This window comes from Myotis daubentonii, chromosome 3 (assembly GCF_963259705.1).
Source record: "Myotis daubentonii chromosome 3, mMyoDau2.1, whole genome shotgun sequence".
Lineage (NCBI taxonomy): Eukaryota > Metazoa > Chordata > Mammalia > Chiroptera > Vespertilionidae > Myotis > Myotis daubentonii.
This window is the reverse complement of record NC_081842.1, coordinates 190,174,404-190,196,043: the sequence shown is the minus strand read 5'-3', so window position 1 is coordinate 190,196,043 and position 21,640 is coordinate 190,174,404. Positions and strand designations below refer to the sequence as shown.

Below are 21,640 nucleotides of genomic sequence, written 5' to 3'. Positions count from 1 at the left end.
AGATGCGGAGCTCGGAGGCGGGACTCCAAGTGACGCATAGGGTTCCGCTAAGGGGTGGAGCCCTGCAAGCCTTCGGTACTCGCAGCGCCCAGCCTGGGGGCGGGGCTTCAGGCGGGGCGGGGCGGAGCTGCCTGGGGGTGGGACTCGGGTCTCCGTGGCGGGTGACGAGCCATCTGGTTAGGTCTGAGGAGGTGATGGCGGCACGCGTGTTGAAGCTGCTGACCACACTGTTGGCCGTCGCCGCCGCTGCCTCCCGAGCCCATGCCGAATCCGAGGCAGAGTGGGACATGTTGGCGCCGGATCTGCTCTTTGCCGAGGGGACCGCGGCCTACGCGCGCGGGGATTGGCCCGGGGTGATACTGAGCATGGAGCGGGCGCTGCGCTCGCGGGCCGCCCTGCGCGCCCTCCGCCTGCGCTGCCGCACCCGGTGCGCCGCCGACTTCCCGTGGGAGCTGGACTCCGACTCGCCCCCGAGCCTGACGCAGGCCTCGGGCGCTGCCCTGCACGATCTGCGCTTCTTCGGGGGCCTGTTGCGCCGCGCTGCCTGTCTGCGCCGCTGCCTGGGACCGCCGGGCGCCCACTCGCTCAGCGAGGAGCTGGAGTTGGAGTTCCACAAGCGGAGCCCCTACAACTACCTGCAGGTCGCCTACTTCAAGGTGCAGACCTGTCTGCTGGCTGGGGTCCTTCTGGGCGTAGGTGAAGGCGACCCGGGGGAACTTGGCGGGGGGCCCGGGAAGGATCCGCAGAGAGGGAAGGTGGTCTCGGCCCGAGAGCTCTCCTCAGACCCAGGGAGGGCGAGGACCCTGCTGGGAGACCTGCCTAGCCCGCTTCGCATAGTCAGATGGTAGCCCCAAAGGTCCAGCCTGGGGTTAGGGCACCCATCAACCGAAACGTGGCCCGTGTTTCCCCGACAGGCTTCCAAAAGGGACCCAAAGTGGCAGCTTGGGTTTCTCACCCTGATTTCATTGTAGTTGTCCGAGAGAGAAGCCCGGACCTTTCTACACGATCTTCCTTCCGGTTCGTTTTTCAGTGATGCTTTTCCTGCTGCCTGAGTGCCACCGCTTTCTCTCGAGACGTGAGGTTGCCACGTCGCCAGCAGGGGCTGTCTGGCCCCTCCCTGTGGGGGACCCTCTGGCGAGTCTGTCAGGTTTCCAAAGAAATGAGTAACTTTAGGAATTCCAGAGTGCCTTAAGTCCGAGTATACATGGATTTGGAGCGCTCCTGGCCTGCCTGATGATGATGATGATGATGATGGTGGTGGTGGTGGTGATGATAGCCAGCACATACTTTCAGCACTATTTTAAATACTTTGCGTTTAATAATTCATATGCCCAGATCCTGGCTATATCCTGTAAGGTAGGTACTACTTATTAGCCCCATTTTATTGGGTGAAAAAAGAAGGAGCTGTGCTTTATATCTGTTATGTCCATGGTTTAATAGACTTTCAATTCAACCTGAAGAGAGACTTAGAAAACCTTTGGAACCGCAGATTTCCACATCTCCACAAATGTTTTGTGTACACAGTTCTGCTCCGTTCCTCCTAATTATGCAGAAGAGTACTGGGTTTGAAACCAAAACAATTGGGCTATCTTTAGTCATGTCACTTAACAGCACTTTTTAAAAGTCTTTGACAAACATTTATTGAATATCTACTACATTCCAGTTCTTCTGCAAGTAATTAAAATGCTAGACTTTATGGTTTTTTGTTTGTCTTGCTTTGCTGTTAAGAATCACTATCATGAGGGGTACTGAAATGATATGTACATAGGGCTGTGGGAGCACAGAGGAGGGAGATCTATCTTTGTCTCAGAGAAATTAGAGAGACTTGAAAAAAAGCCCTAGCTGGGATGGCTCAGTGGATAGAGCGTCAGCCTGCGGACTGAAAGGTCCCAGGTTCGATTCCGGTCAAGGGCATGTACCTTGGCTGCAGGCTCCATCCCCAGTAGGGGGCCTCCAGGAGGCAACCAATCAATGATTCTCTCTCATCATTGATGTTTCTGTCTCTCTCTCCCTCTCCCTTCCTCTCTGAAATCAATTTTAAAATATGTGGGGAAAAAAGAGGTGACATTTGAAGCTGATTCTAGATATTGCTAGAGGAGAGCACCCTGTTCCAGGTAGAGTGAGGCCAGACTGGGAAGAGAATTCTGTAGGCTTCAGAGAGCCATCATCAGAAGTGGGTTTTAGAATGCTGACCCTGGAGGCCATTTGAATCAGCCTGGGCGAAGGAGAAAGTGGTGGCAGGGCGAACCATTAGGAGATGAGTGCAGTTGTTCACATGAGAGAAGGAAACTAAAGGGTTGGGCATGGAGTGAGGAAATGGGGGAGAATAGAGAAAGCAAGAGCAATGCTGAAAGATGGGAGGGAGAAAAAATCCATAAAAGGAATGGACTTAAAAGAATTTATGATTTTATAATTAAGGGAACTGAGGTCCAGAGATGGGGATTATTGCCCTTGGGTCACCGCTATTTTAAGGTTACAGGCTTTATTTTATTTTATTTATTTATTTTTATTTCTTAAAGTATTACAAAGAGTATTACACAGGTCTCCTTTTTTCCCCCCTTTGACATTTTAAATACTTTGCATTTTTTAATTCATTTGCCCATTAGTTAATCATTAAATCATTGGTGATTTAGTTTGGATTCTACATATGAACCTGTGTAACTTTGATATGCTGGAGTCCACTGCTATGGACATTATTGTGGCCTGTAGCACATCCCTACCCCTCCTCCCCTCAGATATTTGTATAACCTCATGAGTCCTGGATTTTGAGTCTGAAGATGCCATGCCTGAATGTTGTAGAGCAAGCATGTCAAACTCAAAGGCTAACACGGGCCAAATAAGCAAGGTTTAAGTTTATGTGGGCTGCAAAAAAACAAAAGCTCCAATTTTCATAGAAACATAGGTTTATTTTGATAGAGACATGCTGAATATGAAGGGCTGAAATACATGAGTAATCGTTAACATAAAATAATAGAACATTTTAATAAAAATTAATATTTTCTTGAACATTTACTTAACAGACACTGAATAACTGCACAAATTAATAAGCATAACACAAATAAACCTATTTTTCTTGTTTTCCTAAAGCGAAATATTTCCTGTTGCGCACCAAACAGGTCAGTACAAGACTAATGACATGGCAATTGGCTGCTAAAATATTTGCTGCTAGAATTAGTGGAGAAAAATGGTGTGCCTGCACATAAGGTGCATAAGGGAAATGAATGCAACATGATTATAATGATCAGTCATTAGCAAACATTGTAGTTCATTATTATTTTTTTATTTTATTGATTTTTTACAGAGAGGAAGGGAGAGAGATAGAGAGTTAGAAACATTGATGGGAGAGAAACATCGATCAGCCGCCTCCTGCACATCTCCCACTGGGGATGTGCCCGCAACCCAGGTACATGCCCTTGACCAGAATCGAACCTGGGACCCCTCAGTCCGCAGGCCGACGCTCTATCCACTGAGCCAAACTGGTTTCGGCTGTAGTTCATTATTAATAACTAGAGGCCCAGGGCATGAAAATTTGTGTTCTTGGGGGGATCCCTCATTACAGCCTGTGCCCTCTCGCAGCCCTAGAGCCCTCGGGGGATGTCCACATGCCAGCTTAGGCCCGCTCCCTGGGGGATTGGGCCTAAGCCTCAGTCAGACATCCTTAGCACTGCGGAGGAGGAGGGAGAAGCTCCCACCACTGCCACTGTGCTTGCAGCCGTCAGCCCGGCTTGGGCTGAGAGGAGCTCCCGCTGTGGGAACGCACTGACCACCGAAGGGCAGCTCCTGCATTGAGTGTCTGCCTCCTGGTGGTCCGTGCACATCATAGTGACCAGTTGTTCCTGGTCATCCGCTGTTAGGGTCAATTTGCATATTACCCTTTTATTATATAGGATTATATATAACAGGATATTATAAAAATTAAGTTACAAAATATTTATTAAAATGTTTCTTACATCCCTGACTGGTTTGGCTCAGTGGATAGAGTGTTGGCCTGCGGACTTAAGGGTCCCGGGTTCGAGTCCAGTCAAGGGCATGTACCTTGGTTGGAGGCACATCCCTGGTAGGGGGTGTGCAGGAGGCAGCTGATCGATGCTTCTCTCTCATCGATGTTTCTAACTCTCTTTCCCTCTCCCTTCCTCTCTGTAAAAAATCAATAAAATATATATTTTTTAAAAATGTTTCTTACATACCATTATATTTGGCTGCACAGCAAAAATATTTGTTGTGGGCTGCATGGGGCCCGCAGGCTGCAAGTTTGACATGCTTGTTGTAGAGGACCTTAGTATTTGTCAGCCACCCACCTTTTCCTTGAATGTGTCATTTTATGCAAAAAAACCCCACACTTTTTTGCCCTGGGTATTTTGGCTCATGGGTGGATAGAGCGTTGGTCCTTGAACTGCAGGGTCACGGAAACCCCAGGGTTTGATTCTGGTCAAGGGCACATGCCTCAGTTGCAGGTTGCAGACTGGATCCCTGGCCCCCCGATCGGGGCGTGCTGGAGGCAACCAGTTGCGTGTGCCTCTCTCTCTCACATCGATGTTTCTCTGTCTCTCTCCCTCCCTTCTCTCTCTTTAAAAAAAAAAAAGGAAAAATATCCTCAGGTGAGGATTAACAAACTAGACACTGTTTCTAAGCATATTCTTTCTTCGACATGGTCTGATTATTAACTGCTCTTTCTCCTCTAACCTTAAATAAATTCTTAAAGCCTTGGATTTTCTTCAGCTCAGTCAGTACATGTAAATCTTGAGAATACATTATGTGAGCAGTCAGTCTTCTATAGTGTTCCTTCTACAATATGACCTTTGTTTTAAAATAGAATGTTTACACTGTTGAAGCATTACCTCCTGTACTTTGGAGCGCCCCTAATCCTGATTTGGGGAATAACTGAAAATCTGCCCAGGGCCTTGTGCTTCTAATCTCTGGGATGTAGTTCCTGCCGTAGGTGTTTTCTGGGGCGGACAGGGGCGGGGCACACTGAATGGAAGGCTCAGGAAGGCTGCGATTTCCTGTTTACTGTGGACGGCACATGTGGACACAGACCTTCAGGGTTTGGATGTGAGAATCGTGTTCTTGTGCTTCATTCTTAGATAAACAAGTTGGAGAAAGCCGTAGCCGCAGCGCACACCTTCTTCGTGGGCAATCCTGAGCACGTGGAGATGCGTCAGAACCTAGACTATTACCAGACGATGTCTGGGGTGAAGGAGGCTGACTTCAAGGATCTTGAGGCCAAACCGCATATGGTGAAGAACTTTATCTCCTTCTTACTTTTTATCACAGTGATACTTACTAGGGCTGTTTTCTGATTGCAGAAGTAATGTCTGTTTGTTGTATACCATTAGAAAATTGCAGTGAAGTATAAAACAGAAACTAATCATTTATAATACTGCCATCTCAGGAAAACCAGTAGTTGATATTTTGGCCTATATTTTAAGTCTTCTGTATGTGATTTTAAAACATAATTTTTTTTTATTTTTATTTTTATTTTTATTTTTTTAAATATATTTTATTGATTTTTTACAGAGAGGAAGGGAGAGAGATAGAGAGTTAGAAACATTGATGGGAGAGAAACATCGATCAGCCGCCTCCTGCACATCTCCCACTGGAGATGTGCCCGCAACCCAGGTACATGCCCTTGACCGGAATCGAACCCGGGACCCCTCAGTCCGCAGGCCGACGCTCTATCCACTGAGCCAAACCGGTTTTGGCTTAAAACATAATTTGATGTCATATTCTGTGTGTATTTTTCATCATCCTTTTTGAACTAACATTGTATCATGAGCCTTTTCTCACGTCTTCAAATTTTCTTTTAAAACACAATTTTAATGGCTGTATGATAGTCCATATCATGCAGAGATTGTCTTAATCTACTAGTCACAATTTTTTTATTATGTAGGTTTTTCTTGTAAAAGTAAACTGCGCACACCTAGTACATTCTACAGCCATACAGAGTTTTAAATTATACACCTACACACAGGTCTGGGGTTGGGTTTTTTTAGTGATTCTGTGACAAATGAAAATGGTTGTTGTCCACAGGAATGGGAGCTGTGTCCCACAGACAGCAAAAGCAGAGTCTGTAATCAGCTGCTTGCAGTGCCCAAGTCCCTCACTGCTGGGAAGATTGCTGTCGTCGCCACAGACCACATCCTAACATTTAAGAATTAAATTGTTTTTCATTTAACTTTTATTTTGAAACTTTAGCGCAACAGAAAAGTGAAACAAATGACAACTCCCACATCTTTCATCTAGATCTAGTTAAATGCTTTTAAATTTCAAATGAAGCAAGTCAAGACCATTTACAAAAGGTCTTCATTATATGGCGGCCACCCTTTCCATTCATAACCTGAGATGAGCAAGAAATGAGGACCCTCATGAAGATGGGGGAGGGGGGAGTAGGAGAGAGGCCATCTGGCCTGCATTGGGTACTGCTTCCTCCCAGTAGGACCAGTTCCGACTGGGAGTGCGACTCTACTCAGAGGAGCAACCGCAGGAAGCCGTGCCCCACCTCGAGGCGGCGCTGCAGCAGTACTTTGTGGCGGAGGAGGAGTGCCGGGCCCTCTGCGAAGGACCCTATGACTATGACGGCTACAACTACCTGGAGTACAACGCTGACCTCTTCCAGGCCATCACAGGTGCGCTGCTCAGAGCCCAGCCCTCAACCCTACCTCAGCTCTAAGGATGGCGTCGTGATAACACACGCACAGCATCTTCACTCTCATTTCTAAATCTCTTAAATCTGGGAATCGGACTGGCAGTTGCTTCCGCGTGAATTTGTGCATCTTAACCGGAATCTGAGACCTGAAGATTGACCTTATTCCCCCTCTTTGATTCTTCTCAGATCATTACATCCAGGTCCTCAGCTGCAAGCAGAACTGTGTCACGGAGCTGGCTTCCCACCCAAGTCGAGAGAAGCCCTTTGAAGACTTCCTCCCGTCGCACTATAATTATCTGCAGTTTGCCTACTATAACAGTAAGGCCGACTTTCCTCTTTGCTGCTTTTAAGTCAGAAGCCAAAAGCAAGGCAGGCAGGGCTTGTATCGGCTGTGCTTCAACTCATTTGGCTTCTCTCTGTGGCTCTGGCAGACACCCTGCCAGGTGATCCCTGGGTGCTGTGTCACAAGCCACAGCCAAGGAAGCCCATACCAGCAGCCTGGAAAGCTGGGAGAGGGAGGCTCTAGGACTCCCTCTCATCCCTTCCATGGCATTTATAATCTAATTTTGCAACTGAATTGTTACAGCAAGGCTAGGACTACCAGCTCATAGGACATTTAAACCAGCTCACAGGACATTTCTCAGCCCTCCTCCTTGTGTAGCACTGATGCTCTGGGGCAGGTGTGTGATCGTGTGTGTGTGTGTGTGTGTGTGTGTGTGTGTGTGTCTATCAGTATCCAGAAAAGCAAGTCAGCAGATCTTTACTGAGTTCCTACTATGTGCTAAGCATTACAGCATATTCCTGAGTATATGATGTTTATAGTTCAACTATAAACTAACACAAACCAACGAAGAGGCAATTTGCTATTATCATCTTCCCCTCTCCTGAAAATCCATAGGGAAAAGAAAGTAGGAAGACAGGAATATTCCTGAAGTTGGTCTAATTTGGAGGCCAGCATTTGAATTACTTGTGAATTTTTAAAAATGTGGGCACACAGAGGATTCAAATTCTTTTGTTTCAATATTATTCTTCTAGGTCTTCCCCCAAATCTGTGCTGAGAATGAACACTGGTGGTTCCTGGCACCCAGAATTAGACCTTTCAAAGCCATTTTTCTTTCCCTTTGCAGTTGGGAATTATACACAGGCTATTGAATGTGCGAAGACCTATCTCCTCTTCTTCCCCAATGATGAGGTGATGAACCAGAATCTGGCCTACTATACCGCCATGCTTGGGGAAGAGCAAGCCAGATCCATTGGCCCCCGAGAGGTGAGAGACGTTCCAGCTGAACCAGACCAGAGGGCAGAGTGGGGTGGAGGAGGGGAGCTGGCACTGCTTGTGCACGGTGGGGACAGGGGGCCTGGGCGGCTGGGAGTGCACTAAGCAATTGTCACTGAGAGAATAAGGGAGCAAGGGAAGCATGGAGAAGCTGCTGGAGCCCTAACTAGCATAATTAATTAGCATGATCTGGGCCCAGACGCATGTTCTCTTGAGTTGTCAAAGAAAAGCAGAACGGCAAAGCAGCACGCCTTTCCCCTTTTTGGCACCCCCTACTTTGAGACTTGATACCACTTGGCCAAGATTTATCATTTTTAACATCATGCTTTTTTTTCACTCACAAGCTTTCTGTCTCCATTTTCCTCTCCATCCCTTCTTCTTTCTGCCCCTGTTTGATCTCTCCCTCTTTTGGCATTATTTCTATCTCCCTCCAAAACAAGGAGAAAAGTCTATGGAATGCAGTGACCAAAATGAAACGCACTGAAATGTTAGCAATGGTTTTTTCTGGGTAGTAGAATTATGGGTGATTTTTGTATTTCGCTTATTTATGTTTTCTAAATTTCCTGCAATGAATGGGTATTATATTTATAATTAAAAACATGAAAAGTTTGCTGTTTTTAACTTACTGCATTTGATACTATAAACCTTGATATTTGTGTATATGCCTTGCTCAGAACCTGGACCCTTTCCTTCCTGAACCCAGAGCAATGAGATATTTTGTTGGTTTTTTAAAAAAATATATTTTGTTGATTTCAGAGAGGAAGGGAGAGGGAGAGAGAGATTGAAACATCAGTGATGAGAGAGAATCATTGCTCGACTGCCTCCTGCACACCCCCCACTAGGGATTGAGCCCACAACCCGGGCATGTGCCCTTGACTGGAATCAAACCTGGGACCCTTCAGTCCATAGGCCAATGATCTACCCACTGAGCCAAACCAGCTAGGGCCAATGAGGTGTATTTGAAGTCACTAGTCTGTACTCATCCTTGCTCCTCCACTACTAGCCGCGTGATCTTCAGCACATCATGGAGATCATAGGCACCCTGCATTGCCCCTCTGCATCTGTTTCTTCCTCTATAAAATGGGATTATGGCTCTTGTTCTGTTTTCAACACAGAATGAGTATGAGGGTCAAATAAGATAGTGAGCTGACGGCCTGGTACAAGTGTGTACAAAGTATTGTGTGCACGGGTAGCATCACAGGGGTCTTGTGCTGGAACACATGTAGCAGGTGGCCGGTTTCTTCACCTCCAAACTCAGCCACCTCCTGAAACTGGTGTCTTATCACTGTGGCTTTCAATCACCTGTGTCCTTACTGGCCTCTCCCACCCCATCTACAGTGTGTGTAAAATGGCTGTAACTTTGGACCAGTTTTTCACTTTGTCAAAAAAGAGTTAATAGCAAAAGTTACTCTAGAGGCCACTCAGTTATCTATACAGCAAATATATTAGAGAAAATAGGGAGTGATAAAGCAGGCACACTCCTGCACTGTTGGTGGGACTGTAAATTGGACTGTTCATTTAACCAGCAATGGGACTGCAGAGATTTACCTTGCGGCTGTACTGAACAGGCATGCAAAGCTAAGTATGCACAGATGTGCACCAGAACATTCCTGCTAAATGCAAAAGACTGGAAGCAGGCTAACTACCATCAATTTGGAGACTGGTTAAATAAATTATGATACACTCATTCAGTGACCTACAAGACTATTATTGTATTGCATGAGCAGATTGCTGTGCACCAATATGAAATGATCTCCCGTGATATGATTTTAAGTAAAGAAAAAAAAATCTAAAATAAATAAATATATTAAATCCTTTTTTTTAAATACATATATATGCTTTAAATTTAAATTGTAATCTTTCTGTACAGACTGATAAAAAACTGTTGATCAGGATTACCCCTGAGGCCTGGGCCTACAGGTCAGGGGTGGGAGAAGACTGATGTTTCTTTTCATGGCTGTTGATACTCTGTGGATTTCTTTTAGTTGTAAATGTATTACTCTCATGTCTTTTCAATGCCATCTAAAACACACCTTAGGGCATTGCTGGTACAGAAAGACATGTAATCCAAAATCTGTAGAACTCTAGTGCATATAATAGTAGATAGTGAGTACAAGCTCTAGTGGAAGCAGGGAGGAAAAGCAGCCAGCTGGTGAGTCAGGGAATGCTTCACAAAAGTGCTGTTGACATTTGGTTTTAAAAAACTCAGTCAGTGAGCCCTGGCTGGTTGGGCTCAGTGGATAGAGCGTCGACCTGTGGACTGAAGGGTCCCAGGTTCGAGTCCAGTCAAGAGCACATGCCTGAGTTTCAGGCTCAATCCCCAGTTGGGGGCGTGCAGGAGGCAGCCAATCAATGATTCTCTCTTATCATTGATGTTTCTATCTTTCTCTCCCTCTCCCTTCCTCTCTGATATCAATAAAAATATATTAAAAAAAAAAAAAAACCTCAGCCCAGCCGGGTGTAGCTCAGCAGTTGAGCTTCGACCCAGGAACCGAGAGGTCACCGATTCGATTCCCGGTCAGGGCATATGCCCAGGTTGCGGGCTCGATCCCCAGTAGGGGGTGTGCAGGAAGCAGCCGATCTGTGATTCTCTCTCATCACTGATGTTTCTCTCTCTCTCTCTCTCTCTCTCTCCCTTCCTCTCTGAAATCAATAAAAATATATTAAAAAAAAACAAAAAAAAAACTCAGTCAGTGAATGAGGCAGGAAAGGTCCTTTCAGACAGAGAGCAGCATGTGCAAACATGGACAATTGTCCCATATCAATGAAAGGTGGTAATGGAGAATTACCAGAGATGAGGCCGAGGAGGGTCAGATTTTAAGGGGTCTTGAGTGCCCCACCAGGACCTTGGACTCTGTCCCATGAGGCAGACAGTCGTTTTAAGCAGTAGCCTGACAGGATGTGACGGTGAATGACACAGAATGGGAAGGTGCTGGAAGCAGGGACCAGCTGGAAGCTACTGTGGGGGTGCAGAGAGGAGCCAAGAGGCCTGAGTGAGGCAGTGGCTACAAGAGGGGAACTGACTAGATGGCAGGAGGTGGGGTGTTTTCACTCCTCCCTCCTCTTCCTACCTACTTAGGCAGCAAGCTCCAGCTCGGGAGACACATGCATGGTGCTGTCCACCTAACTCGGGGACACACGGGAGGCTTTCCTCTGCCGGACTCCAGCCCAGGAGCTCATTCTTCCTCTGGTCCCTGGGAGAAGGAAGGAGATGATGTGGCAGTAACAGCCTTCCCATCCTGGTTGTTGTGGCACTCACTATTGAAAATCACCACCTTTCAAATGCGTGTGGCATCTTATGGCTTACAAAATTCTTTCACGGCTTTTATTGATTCTCAAAAAACTCGGCGAGGGTGGGGTCACCAGCCTACCCTGAAGAAAAATACCAAGGTTCTTCCTAGCTTTGGAACCGGGCCATCCCCTCCCACAGGGAGAGGGTTACCTTGCAGTTGTCCTCTTTGGCCACTAGATGGTGACCGTCTGGATTTGAGATGGCACTTCTAGTCTCTATCTTTTTTTTCTTTCTTTATTTTACGGTCATATTAGTGAGTCTGAGGTAGAGAGGAAAATAAGCTCATATGGTCAAACTACCATTTTTAACTAGAACTCCCCTTCTGGGAAGACGGTGACTGGCATTTGTTGAGCCAAGCACTGTGCTGGGTGCCTTACACTCCTCATCTCACTTAATCATCACCACCACCCTATGAGGTAGGCGCTGTTCTTTCCATTTCAGAGATGAGGACGTGTAGGCACCAAGAGATGAGTTAAGTTGCACAGTGGCGAATGGCTGGTAGTGCTGACCGAAATCTGTCTCCTTGTTTTATCCCAGCGCTGGCTCAGTTCCTGACACAGTAGATTGGTGCGGAATGAATAAATGGTAGGAGGGGGATCTGCTCCCTAGCAGCCTCATACAACTGTTGGGAGGGTTAGATGAGATAACTTACCTAGCTTGGTGTCTAGCACTTGATAAAGGAAGCCAATCACTTAAATTCTGCAGGAGGAAATTCCCACCTTCCTCTTGGGTAAATACAGTAGTAGATGGTATAGGACTCATTGACACCAGTAACATTGTCCTTACTGCCCTCATCTTTTATTTCAACTGACGATGTCTTCTTTTCCTTTTCCTTCCTTCTGCTGCTTGGAGACTAGCAGGGCACCTAGGGAAAGATGTGACCCGGAAGGTACTTAGTCTCCCTGCCCTGGGTAAGCCCTACTGTGAGCACTTGTGGGAAGGCCAGATGCCAGAGCCGCTGCTCTTGCTGCAGCTGCCCATCTCCAGGGAGGGGCATGGTCTGTCCCGAGTCTGAGGGAGGCAGTGGTGTAATGAAAAGCACATGGGCTTTAGGATTGGAAAGACCAAGGTTTGAATGCAGGTCCCATTTCCTAAAGTGTCCCCTAAAATAAATCGTCTATCCCGTCTGCTTCTCGGTGTCTTCATCTGTAGAATGAGGATAATAGTATCGATCTCAAAGGTGGCTATAAGGATGCAGGGAGTAACAGTCAAGTATTCACTTGACTGAGGTTTCCTTTCTGAGGTTTCCTTTCTGAGCGCTAAGCTGCAGAAATCAAGAAGGAACTCTCCTTTGAGAAGCATTTTCACGTCTCCAGAGAATCATCAGATTTTCTGTCTTGGAGATTAATGCGGGTTTGGGGGGAGGAAGGGGGCTTTTCCCCTTCAAGGGAAGCCTGGTTATGCCGCCCTCAGAGGTTCTTCCTGAGCCATGCAGGAGGCGCCTGTGAGCACAGCAGTGAGACTTGGTCCCAGACTGGGGAACTGACACACTAGTGACGGAGAGGAGCCTCAGGTCACAGTGGGAGTGATGGGTAGAAAGCCCAGGGGCACCCCGAGAGTTAATGGACAGGGCCGAGTTCCAGGACTTTCTTCTACTTTGTTTCTTCAGAGCGCCCAGGAGTACCGACAGCGAAGCCTGCTGGAGAAAGAACTGCTTTTCTTTGCTTATGATGTTTTTGGAATTCCCTTTGTTGATCCGGTGAGCCAGGGCACAGCAGCTGGGGGGGTGGGGGGGTGTGAGGGGGCAAGGGATGCGGGTAAGTGGTGTGCTGTGTGACTCCAGGGAGTGAGCCAAACATGGAATCTTGAAACCCATGGATGAGAGACAGAAAACGACAAAGGGGAATTCTGGGCAGCTAGCCAGAGGTGACTAGAGTTCATAGACCTCTCACTTCATCTCCTGGGACCACGAAGGTGATAAGGGGGCTTCTCTGTAGACCCTGTTCTATGCATCAAGACCTGGAAGCGTAAGGAGGTCGCCCTACACTGTTAACTTTTCCCGACCTGCCCTTAGGACTCATGGACTCCAGAAGAGGTGATTCCCAAGAGACTACAAGAGAAACAGAAGTGAGGACCTTGAAGAACTGCATGCTTGGATCGGTCTGAGGAAGCACTGAGGCTTCTGAGCCCAGGCAGATGTGAACTCCTGGCCAGGGGTGGGCAGGTCCAATCCGGGAAGTTGGGGTGGGAGCCGGGGCCAGACCCAGAATCCAGTCCTCAGAGCAGCTGTGCTCACAGGTCCGAACGGGAAACAGCCGCCCGCATCTCCCAGGAGATTGGAAACCTGATGAAGGAGATTGAGACGCTTGTGGAAGAGAAGACCAAGGAGTCACTGGATGTGAGCAGGCTGACCCGGGAAGGTGAGAGGACAGAGCTCAGGGCCCTGCGGCTGTCTCGGAGGCAGCAAGGCAGCTGCCCACACTAGCGGGATGCGCCCTGGATGCGCCAAGCTCACGGTGAGCCAGCTCAGGATCTAAGCCGTCGTGGATCAGGCCTCACCTTGCCTCGGTGTCCCTCCTGACTCGCCAACAGGACTTCCATCTGGGAAGGGTACTGAGAATTGGCTTTTGTGAAAGAAATTAGACTCTTGTCACAGTGACACTAGTTTAGTAAGTATTCATAGGGCAAAACTTACCGTTTCACTGCTTCCAAACTGTTTTCTCCCAAAGTCCACCATGCATCCTGTCACCAAGCCTCAAAATCTGCAGGTATCCTCTGGTCTCCCCTCCTTCCCCCGAGGCCATCCCCTCCAGTCCTCCAGGGAGGCCTACCCATGACTCTGCTGTTTCTCCTCTCAGCCCAGCCTTTTTCTTTTCCCACTGCCTCAAACCTGCTTCAGGCCCAGCACCTCCTGTCTGCCCTGTCTTCCCTCTTCCTGTCTGTCCTTGCCTTTTTCCACGCCAGGGTCAGATCAGTCTTCCAAACACAGGGATTCTGATTTTTAACCTTGTGTTCTTCTCCCCTCCCACCTGGACTGCTCCTGTTCCTGGATCCTCTCTTTGCCCACAAATCTTTGTTCATGCCCATCCCTCCTCCTAAGCTACTTCCTCTCATCTCCGCCTGTGAGGCGGCTCAGGTACACCCTGCAATGCCTCCCCTGGCGAATTGGGACCCCCTCCCCCTTTCTGTTGAAATTCTTTGTGTTTTCACAAGGTCTGTAGTATGCTGGTTGTTTGTGTAATTGTTGAAACAGGTGCTGTCTGCAGGAGTTAACCCCTTGCCTCACCTAGCATGTTGCGGTCTTAGTAAATAGGTGGAGTTGGGTTGAGTCTTTAGTATGTTCCCAGCACAGAGAGACTCCTGCGAAATAGGAGAAGCACTGGGCTTTGCTCTACAAAAACTGATTAATTTACTAGTAACAAGACTGGCATGTGAAAAGAATGTGTCCAATTTCCTTTGTTTTCTAAGTGCTTTCAGCGGTATTTGTCTTGATTCTCTTCACTCCCCAGGAGGTGGGTTGGGCAGATTGTAAGATCCTCATATTAAATAAATGATGGTGATGATGATGGTAGCTAAACTTTGGAGCATATACTTTGTGCCAAGTATGCTAAGGATTTAATTTGTACTTTTATTTATATCAAACAGACATCACATGAGGTAGATGCCACTTTACAGATCAGAAAATTAGGACTCAGGGAGGTTAAGTAACTTGCCAATGTCACACAGCTCACTAATGCAGGAGTCAAACCCAGTTCTTTCTGATTCAGGAGCTCGTTTTAGGAATGTAAAGGCCTAAAGAGCCAGCAGCTGGTCAGGAGTAGAGGAGGACCAGGACTTGGCTCTCCCGTCTTTCAGCTCCAAGTTCTAGCCTTTGGAAGTGACCAAATGGGAGATTTCTCTGGTGAACAGGAAGCAACTGGAATTTCTGTTCTTTACAGGGAAGCAGTATCTGATGGAGTCTCTGCACAGAGTGGCTGCTGGATTTAGCCCAGTCTTGTCATTGCTTTGCAGGTGGCCCCCTGCTCTATGAAGGCATCCATCTCACCATGAACTCCAAAGTCCTGAATGGCTCCCAGCGGGTGGTGATGGATGGCTTGATCTCTGATGATGAGTGCCGGGAGCTGCAGAGGCTGACCAACGTGAGGGACCCGTGACCACACCTTCTCCCCAGAGCCGGGCTTCCCCGACTCAGTGCCCCGAGGTGGCCTGAGAAGAGGTGGTCAACTGCCCTGGCTGACTCCACCTGTTTTTGGGCTTGTAGGCAGCAGCAACATCAGGTGATGGCTACCGGGGCCAAACCTCCCCACACACCCCCAATGAAAAGTTCTATGGCGTCACTGTCTTCAAAGCCCTCAAGGTAGAGTCGGTGCTCAGTGTTCTGGAGTGAGGGAAGGGGAGGGGAGGCCAGGTTTGGGGCAGGAACTGGGGATGGTGGGAGAAAAGGTTAAAGATGTCTCCTGTCCACATTCCAGCTGCCATGGAGAGAGGGTAAATTAAGCTGAGTGAGTTTCACTTTGGAATTTTGGCTGTTAGACCAAGATGAGGCAAACAGGATAAGACCAATATCCAAAGCTGTGAGCGCTTTCTGAAGAACGCTGACTCCAGGGGCCCGCACTTCTGCGTGACGTGCACAAATTATTCTTAAAGAGAATTATGAGAGCCAGGGAAAGCGGAAAACGTTGGGGTGTTGTGCGTGGGAAGCAGAGAGACTGCACCTTGGATATAGGGATGAGGAGCCTGGGGCCTCAGGTCCCTGTTGGCCCACAAGGGGCGTTCAGGGCAGCTGACCACTGGTCTCCTTGGCAGCTGGGACAGGAAGGGAAAGTTCCTCTGCAGAGTGCCCACCTGTACTACAACGTGACGGAGAAGGTGCGGCGTGTCATGGAGTCCTACTTCCGCCTGGACACCCCCCTCTACTTCTCCTACTCCCACCTGGTGTGCCGCACCGCCATCGAAGGTGGGCCTCCTTCACCCCTGCAGGCTTCGCGAAGCACATGCCATGCCCAGGCCCTGACTGGATGCTGAGGACGTAACCAAATAAGTGGCAGCCTAGTGTGATAATACAGCCGAGGCAGTTACAGTCGTTCTACCTGGGCAGTCAGGTGGGCTTTCTGGAGGAGGTGATGATAGTTGTGCAGGATGAATAGCAGTTGAGCGCACAGGGTTGTTCAAGCCAGAGAGAACAGGATGTGCGAAGGAGCATTGAGCAACCCGGCAGTTGGGGAACTAAGAAAGCTGCCATTCTGGAGAGTGAGGTTAAGGCGGAGCAATCAGATCAGACTGGTGAGGGCCTCAGAAGCCAAATGATGGGGAGCTACACTCGAGAGTTTGGTGAGGCCAGTGATTCTCGGTGATGGGATGGGCACGCATGTGATTCTGTCCTGACCCCTGGGCTGATACAGCTCAGCTGCAGACCCGCTTGTTCACTGGGTATTCCCAGGACCCAGACTCATTTTGGGAAGCACCCCCGCCCCCCGCCATGCCAGCGGGAGAGCTGTGATATCTCCTGAGGCACCTCAGCGCTGACATGTCACTTGGGTCCCAGAGACACAGGCTGAGAGGAAGGACAGTAGCCACCCGGTCCACGTGGACAACTGCATCCTGAACGCCGAGGCCCTCGTGTGCATCAAGGAGCCCCCTGCCTACACCTTCCGGGACTACAGGTGCCCGCTCGCCCTCTGAGCCCCCATGCCCTGCTCTTTGCCCCCTCCCCCAACATTATACATACACACAGGGTTGGGAGCGGTTGTTCCCAGAGTCCAATCCCTTGTCCCCAGACCCTCTGGATAGGAAGCCAGACAGCAAGGAAACCATCACAGTGTAGTGTGATGAGGACAGGAAGAGGTGGACTTGGTGCAGAAGTCCCCCAGAGAAGGGCATGGTGGATTCTCTGGGGCAAGGGGGTAGGGATGGGATGGTTGCAGTCATTTGTGAGGCTTCAAAGAAGGCTCTAGAAGGCTTTCTTCCTATGAAAGGCCCCTCTAGCTGCTGGTTGAGAGCACTTGGAGATGAAGGCACTGGACCTGTGGGTTGTCTGGGGAGCGGGAGGAGGAGAAAGTCTGTGTTGAGATTCTCTCTGCCTTTCCCAGTGCCATTCTTTACCTAAATGGAGACTTCGATGGAGGAAACTTTTATTTCACTGAACTGGATGCCAAGACCGTAACAGTGAGTGTGTCCTTGTCCCCATCCCTGCGAGACAGAAACCCTCGGAGTGCAGGGCAGAACAGCCACCTGGTCTCTAGTGGCCAGCGCCTCCCCCCCCCCCCCGCCCCCTGCCCCCCAACCAGGGGCTTTGCTGTGCTGGTCGCTCCTCTGGTCACCTTTGCTCTTTAGCCTGGGCTTTGGGAAGCTGGGCTGAGGAGCCACCCTCACGCGTGGACGCTAAGGACCCCATGTCCCTTCTGAAGGCAGGTCAGTCTGTCCTGTGTTCCCCTTTGTGCCCTTCAGGCAGAGGTGCAGCCCCAGTGCGGAAGGGCCGTGGGCTTTTCCTCGGGCACCGAAAACCCGCACGGAGTGAAGGCCGTCACCAGGGGGCAGCGCTGTGCCATCGCCCTGTGGTTCACTTTGGACGCTAGACACAGCGAGCGGGTGAGGGCAGCCGGTGCTGCAATGCCCTGGAAGGGCCCTTGTTCTGCTTCCGCCCTCCCAGTCCCTTGCCGGTGGCTTAGACATGGGAGGCGCCCTGTGTCATCCTGGTCACTGCCTCCTCCTTCCTGGCCCTTCTTCCCCACTTGTAATGGGGCTCCAGGGCGGGGGACGATGGGGAATGACCCCGGTTCTTGCTTCCTCTTGGCGCGCCACCTCAGCTGGCTTTGCCCAGAGAGCAGGACCTGTTGGGAAGGAGATGAGCTCAGAGGCCACTGAGGAAGTAGCCCCTGAGCGGTGAGTACCTGGTCCAGAGGCCTCTCTGAGTAGCAGGGGTTTGTCCTTGCAGGACAGGGTACAGGCCGACGACCTGGTGAAGATGCTCTTCAGCCCAGAGGAGATGGACCTCCCCCAGGAGCAGCCCCAGGAAGCGCCGCAGGGGCCGCCCCAACCTGCAGAGGAATCTGTCCCCAGCAGTGAGTCAGGGCACAAGGACGAGCTCTGACCGTGTCCAGCTCACTGTGGACTAGGGATTAGACCCGCCGTGGGAAACTCTGGCCTGCGGCCTGGACTGGCTGGCCGCTGGGGGCCACGGAGCTGTGGGCACTTACCCCTGCTGCCCAGCGAAAGGACCCTGCTCACAGCCGCCCGCACGGTGCTACTGCTCTTGGAGTGGACATGGCAGGATGGCCTGCTACCCTCGACACGGCTGAGGGCTCAGGACGCAGGCTCAGCCACCACGGGGTGCCTGCTCAGGCAGCCGCGTGACAGCGATGCAGTATTTAAGTGTCTGTGTAGACAACCAAAGAATAAATGATTCGTGTTTTTTTACTCAGTAGCTTGTTCAGAGAATAGAGACATGCCCACCTGCCCGAGAGGTCTCACTGGGTGAAAACTGCTCTGGGCAGGACACAGGCACAGGCCCAGTGGGAAGAGGTCGGGCCCAGTACCCTGCTCAGCCACTTCCTGTGCAGCTCAGGCCAGAACTTCACCTTGGGGACCTCGGAGTTGTCTCTTTTATGATGGGAACCTCGGTCCCCACTCTGCCCTGCGTGTGGGCAGTTGTATGGCCCAGATGCAGTACCAGGTACGGCAGCACTTGGTGAGCTGGAATGTGCTGGACGAATGGCAGGGATTATCATTAATCCTGCTCTGCGAGGAGCAGCGGTCAGCAGTGCAGGGGCACGCTGGCCCCATGTGGGTCCTGCTGTGCTGCCTGGCCTCGGTCCCGTACCACAGGGCCTCCGGGTGCAGGACAACACACACTCAGGAGACAGAGAAGGAGCGGAACCTGAGAGTCAGCCCCTCTGGCACAGCCCAGCCCCCTCCAGGGCAGTGAGTTTGGGAGCTGCACTCAGTGCTCATTGATTCACTCAGCCCAGTGCCAATCAACAGTAACCTGGGCTTACAGTCCTGGGAATATGGTAGCAAACCGAACAAGTCCCTGCCCTCTGCTTATCTTAGTGGGGCAGACAGGTAAGGGGTGTGTGTGTGTGTGTGTGTGTGTGTGATCCTTTGAGATAGAGAAGAAAGCACGTCAGGCCCTGAGGAGGGAGGAAGGGCCAGGAGGCCCTGTGGCCGCACAGTGGGCGAGAAGGGGGGCAGCGTGAAGTTGGAATCTCTGGGCCTGTTGGCCTCCGCAAGCGCCTGGGCTTTGGCTCAGTGAGACCTGCGCCGTGGAGGGTTCTGAGCAGAGGAGTGACGGCATCGACTTATTTTCAAGGCCTCCGTGGAGAATGTGTGTGGAGAATGGGCTGGGGGAGGGTGGGGACAAGGAGAGCAGCACTGCGGCCACGACCCTGGAGGGGATGAAGCTGGTGTGCATGGGGTGAAGCGGTGAAAAAGCTCAGGTTCTGGGTCTCAAGTAGAGCCAGCAGGGGTGGCTGATGGGTGGGATGGCTGGGGAAAAGGAGCATGCCGGAGGGAGGGTGAAGTAGAAACCAGGAGTTTGGTTTTGCACATGGTATGCTGACGTTTTGAGGAGCCCGTTAGGTATCCAAGTGGAAATACCATAGAGAATTGGCTGTATTTGAGTCGAGTTCAGGGACAGCAGGAGGCTGCATGTCGGAGACATCATCAGCGTCTGGGTGGTGGTCAAAGCCAGGAGACAGGTCAGCGCAGAGAGAGTCAGAAGACTGAGCCTGGCTGGAGGTGTCAGGGGCTTTAGACACGGAGCCAACAGACAGGAGCAGGCGACCCGAAAGGACAAGCCGATGAGAGGTTCAGGGGGAGGGAACTGCTGTCAGATGCCGCTGAGAGGCTGAGCCCGGGGAGGAACTGAACCCACTTTGATCTGGCGACATGGAGATCAGGGGCAAGAGATGTATCGGGGAGGTAGTGTGGAGGAAAGACGGCTGGAGTGAGTTCAAGTGAGAAGGAAGGTGGGAAGAGAGCTCTTCTCGGGCGTCTGGCTCTACGTGGGGCCAGAGATGAGCTGGAGGCACATGTGTTGTTAAGCGGGGGACAAGCACTACTCCATGAGTGATCCTGCAGGGATGGTCTCTGCTCCTTTAGTCCCATGACCTGTTTAGTGACGTGCTCGCCCTGTGGAGAGAGGCCACATTAGGGGAAAGAACATGAGCTTCACCATGTGCCGAGTGGGCAAGACTCACTCCACCACTTGGAGCTGTGTGACCTTCTAGTGCGCTTCCTCCCCGGGCACCTGGGCTTGCAGTCCTGACCTCCCAGGATGCTCAAGGGTGTTTGTGAGAATCCCGGCCGGCATGGCTCAGTGGTTGAGTGTTGACCTATGAGCCAGAAGGCCACGGTTCAATTCCCAGGTCAGGGCACATGCTCGGGTTGCAGGCTCGATCCCCAGTGTGTGCAGGAGAGGCGTGCAGGAGGCAGCCAATCAATGATTGTCTCTCATCATTGATGTTTCTTTCTCTCCCTTTCCCTTCCTCTCTGAAATCAATAAATAAATATATATATATATATATTAAGAGAATGTTCACAAGGGAATGCTCATAAGGCAGTTGGCACAATACTTAGCACATAGTAAATTCCCAATATTACAGAAAACTACACCTGCATGATGCTGGTCTTCCAGAAGCTTCTACATCAAAGCAGATAACCTTTATCATTTCAACAGATGCTAGCCACATGGAGACAGCGGACTGTCTCAGTAAGTCACGAAAGGCCAAAGGACAGCAGGGTCCGGGCGAGATGCGGGTGCGATTGCCTCATCCATGTTTGTGATGCACACGCAACGGCATGTCAGCCATGCGGGAGTTCGCCCCAGATGGAGAGCGGGCCCTGCTAGCACTAGAGGGGGTGGAGGCAGCTCAGCAGACATGGAAGGTGTGGACGCGGACCGTGGTCTCTGGCACCCAGCAGTTGGCAGAGCTCTCAGCACAGGCATTGAGAGAGCCTGTGCTCACGGTGGTTGTGAGTTGGAGGGCATCCCACCCGGGGTTAGGCGTGGGGCACAGCAATGAGCTGGTATAGGGCCATGAGGTTCGTACCGTCCTCAGTCCTCTGAAGGAGGCAACACACCAAGTGCTGTGAGTGGAAATATGCAGGGCATTCCGGGATCCGGGGTCAGGGCGCCTGACCTGGCTGGGTAGGCAGGACGGCTGGGGGGGGGGGCGGTTTGGGGGTTGGGGCGGTACAGGCATTACTGCTGCACCACTTTCTAGCTGTGGGGCCTGGGGCAAGTCCTCTCCATTCCAAGCCTGTGGTTGGGCAGGAAAGTCAGACTGAGTTGGGGGCAGTAAGACCAGCTCCAATGTTTCAGGTGGTGGCTGCAGAGATGTGCTGGATGGCAACCCACTGAGTCAGACCCTCCTGACTGTCGGTGGGAGAGGACCCTGGGAAGGGCTCCAGCAAAAACGGTCATCCTCAAGCCAGCCGGTCATGATCAACACAGACCTACTCGGCACCCACTCTCTGCCAGGCTCTG

General features: G+C 50.5%; 1 protein-coding gene across 1 annotated transcript; it reads left to right on the top strand.

Moving 5' to 3' along the window:
- Window positions 1–130: 130 nt before the first annotated feature.
- On the top strand, window positions 131–18,570 carry P3H1 (prolyl 3-hydroxylase 1). The gene is made up of 15 exons (XM_059689810.1): window positions 131–656; window positions 5,085–5,237; window positions 6,437–6,626; window positions 6,833–6,964; window positions 7,774–7,913; window positions 12,824–12,913; window positions 13,229–13,281; window positions 13,453–13,574; window positions 15,166–15,293; window positions 15,416–15,511; window positions 15,961–16,111; window positions 16,700–16,817; window positions 17,244–17,319; window positions 17,602–17,742; window positions 18,089–18,570. Exons 1-15 carry the CDS (start codon window positions 195–197, stop codon window positions 18,242–18,244), a joined length of 2,208 nt encoding a protein of 735 aa, XP_059545793.1. The 5' UTR covers window positions 131–194; the 3' UTR covers window positions 18,245–18,570.
- Window positions 18,571–21,640: the final 3,070 nt, after the last annotated feature.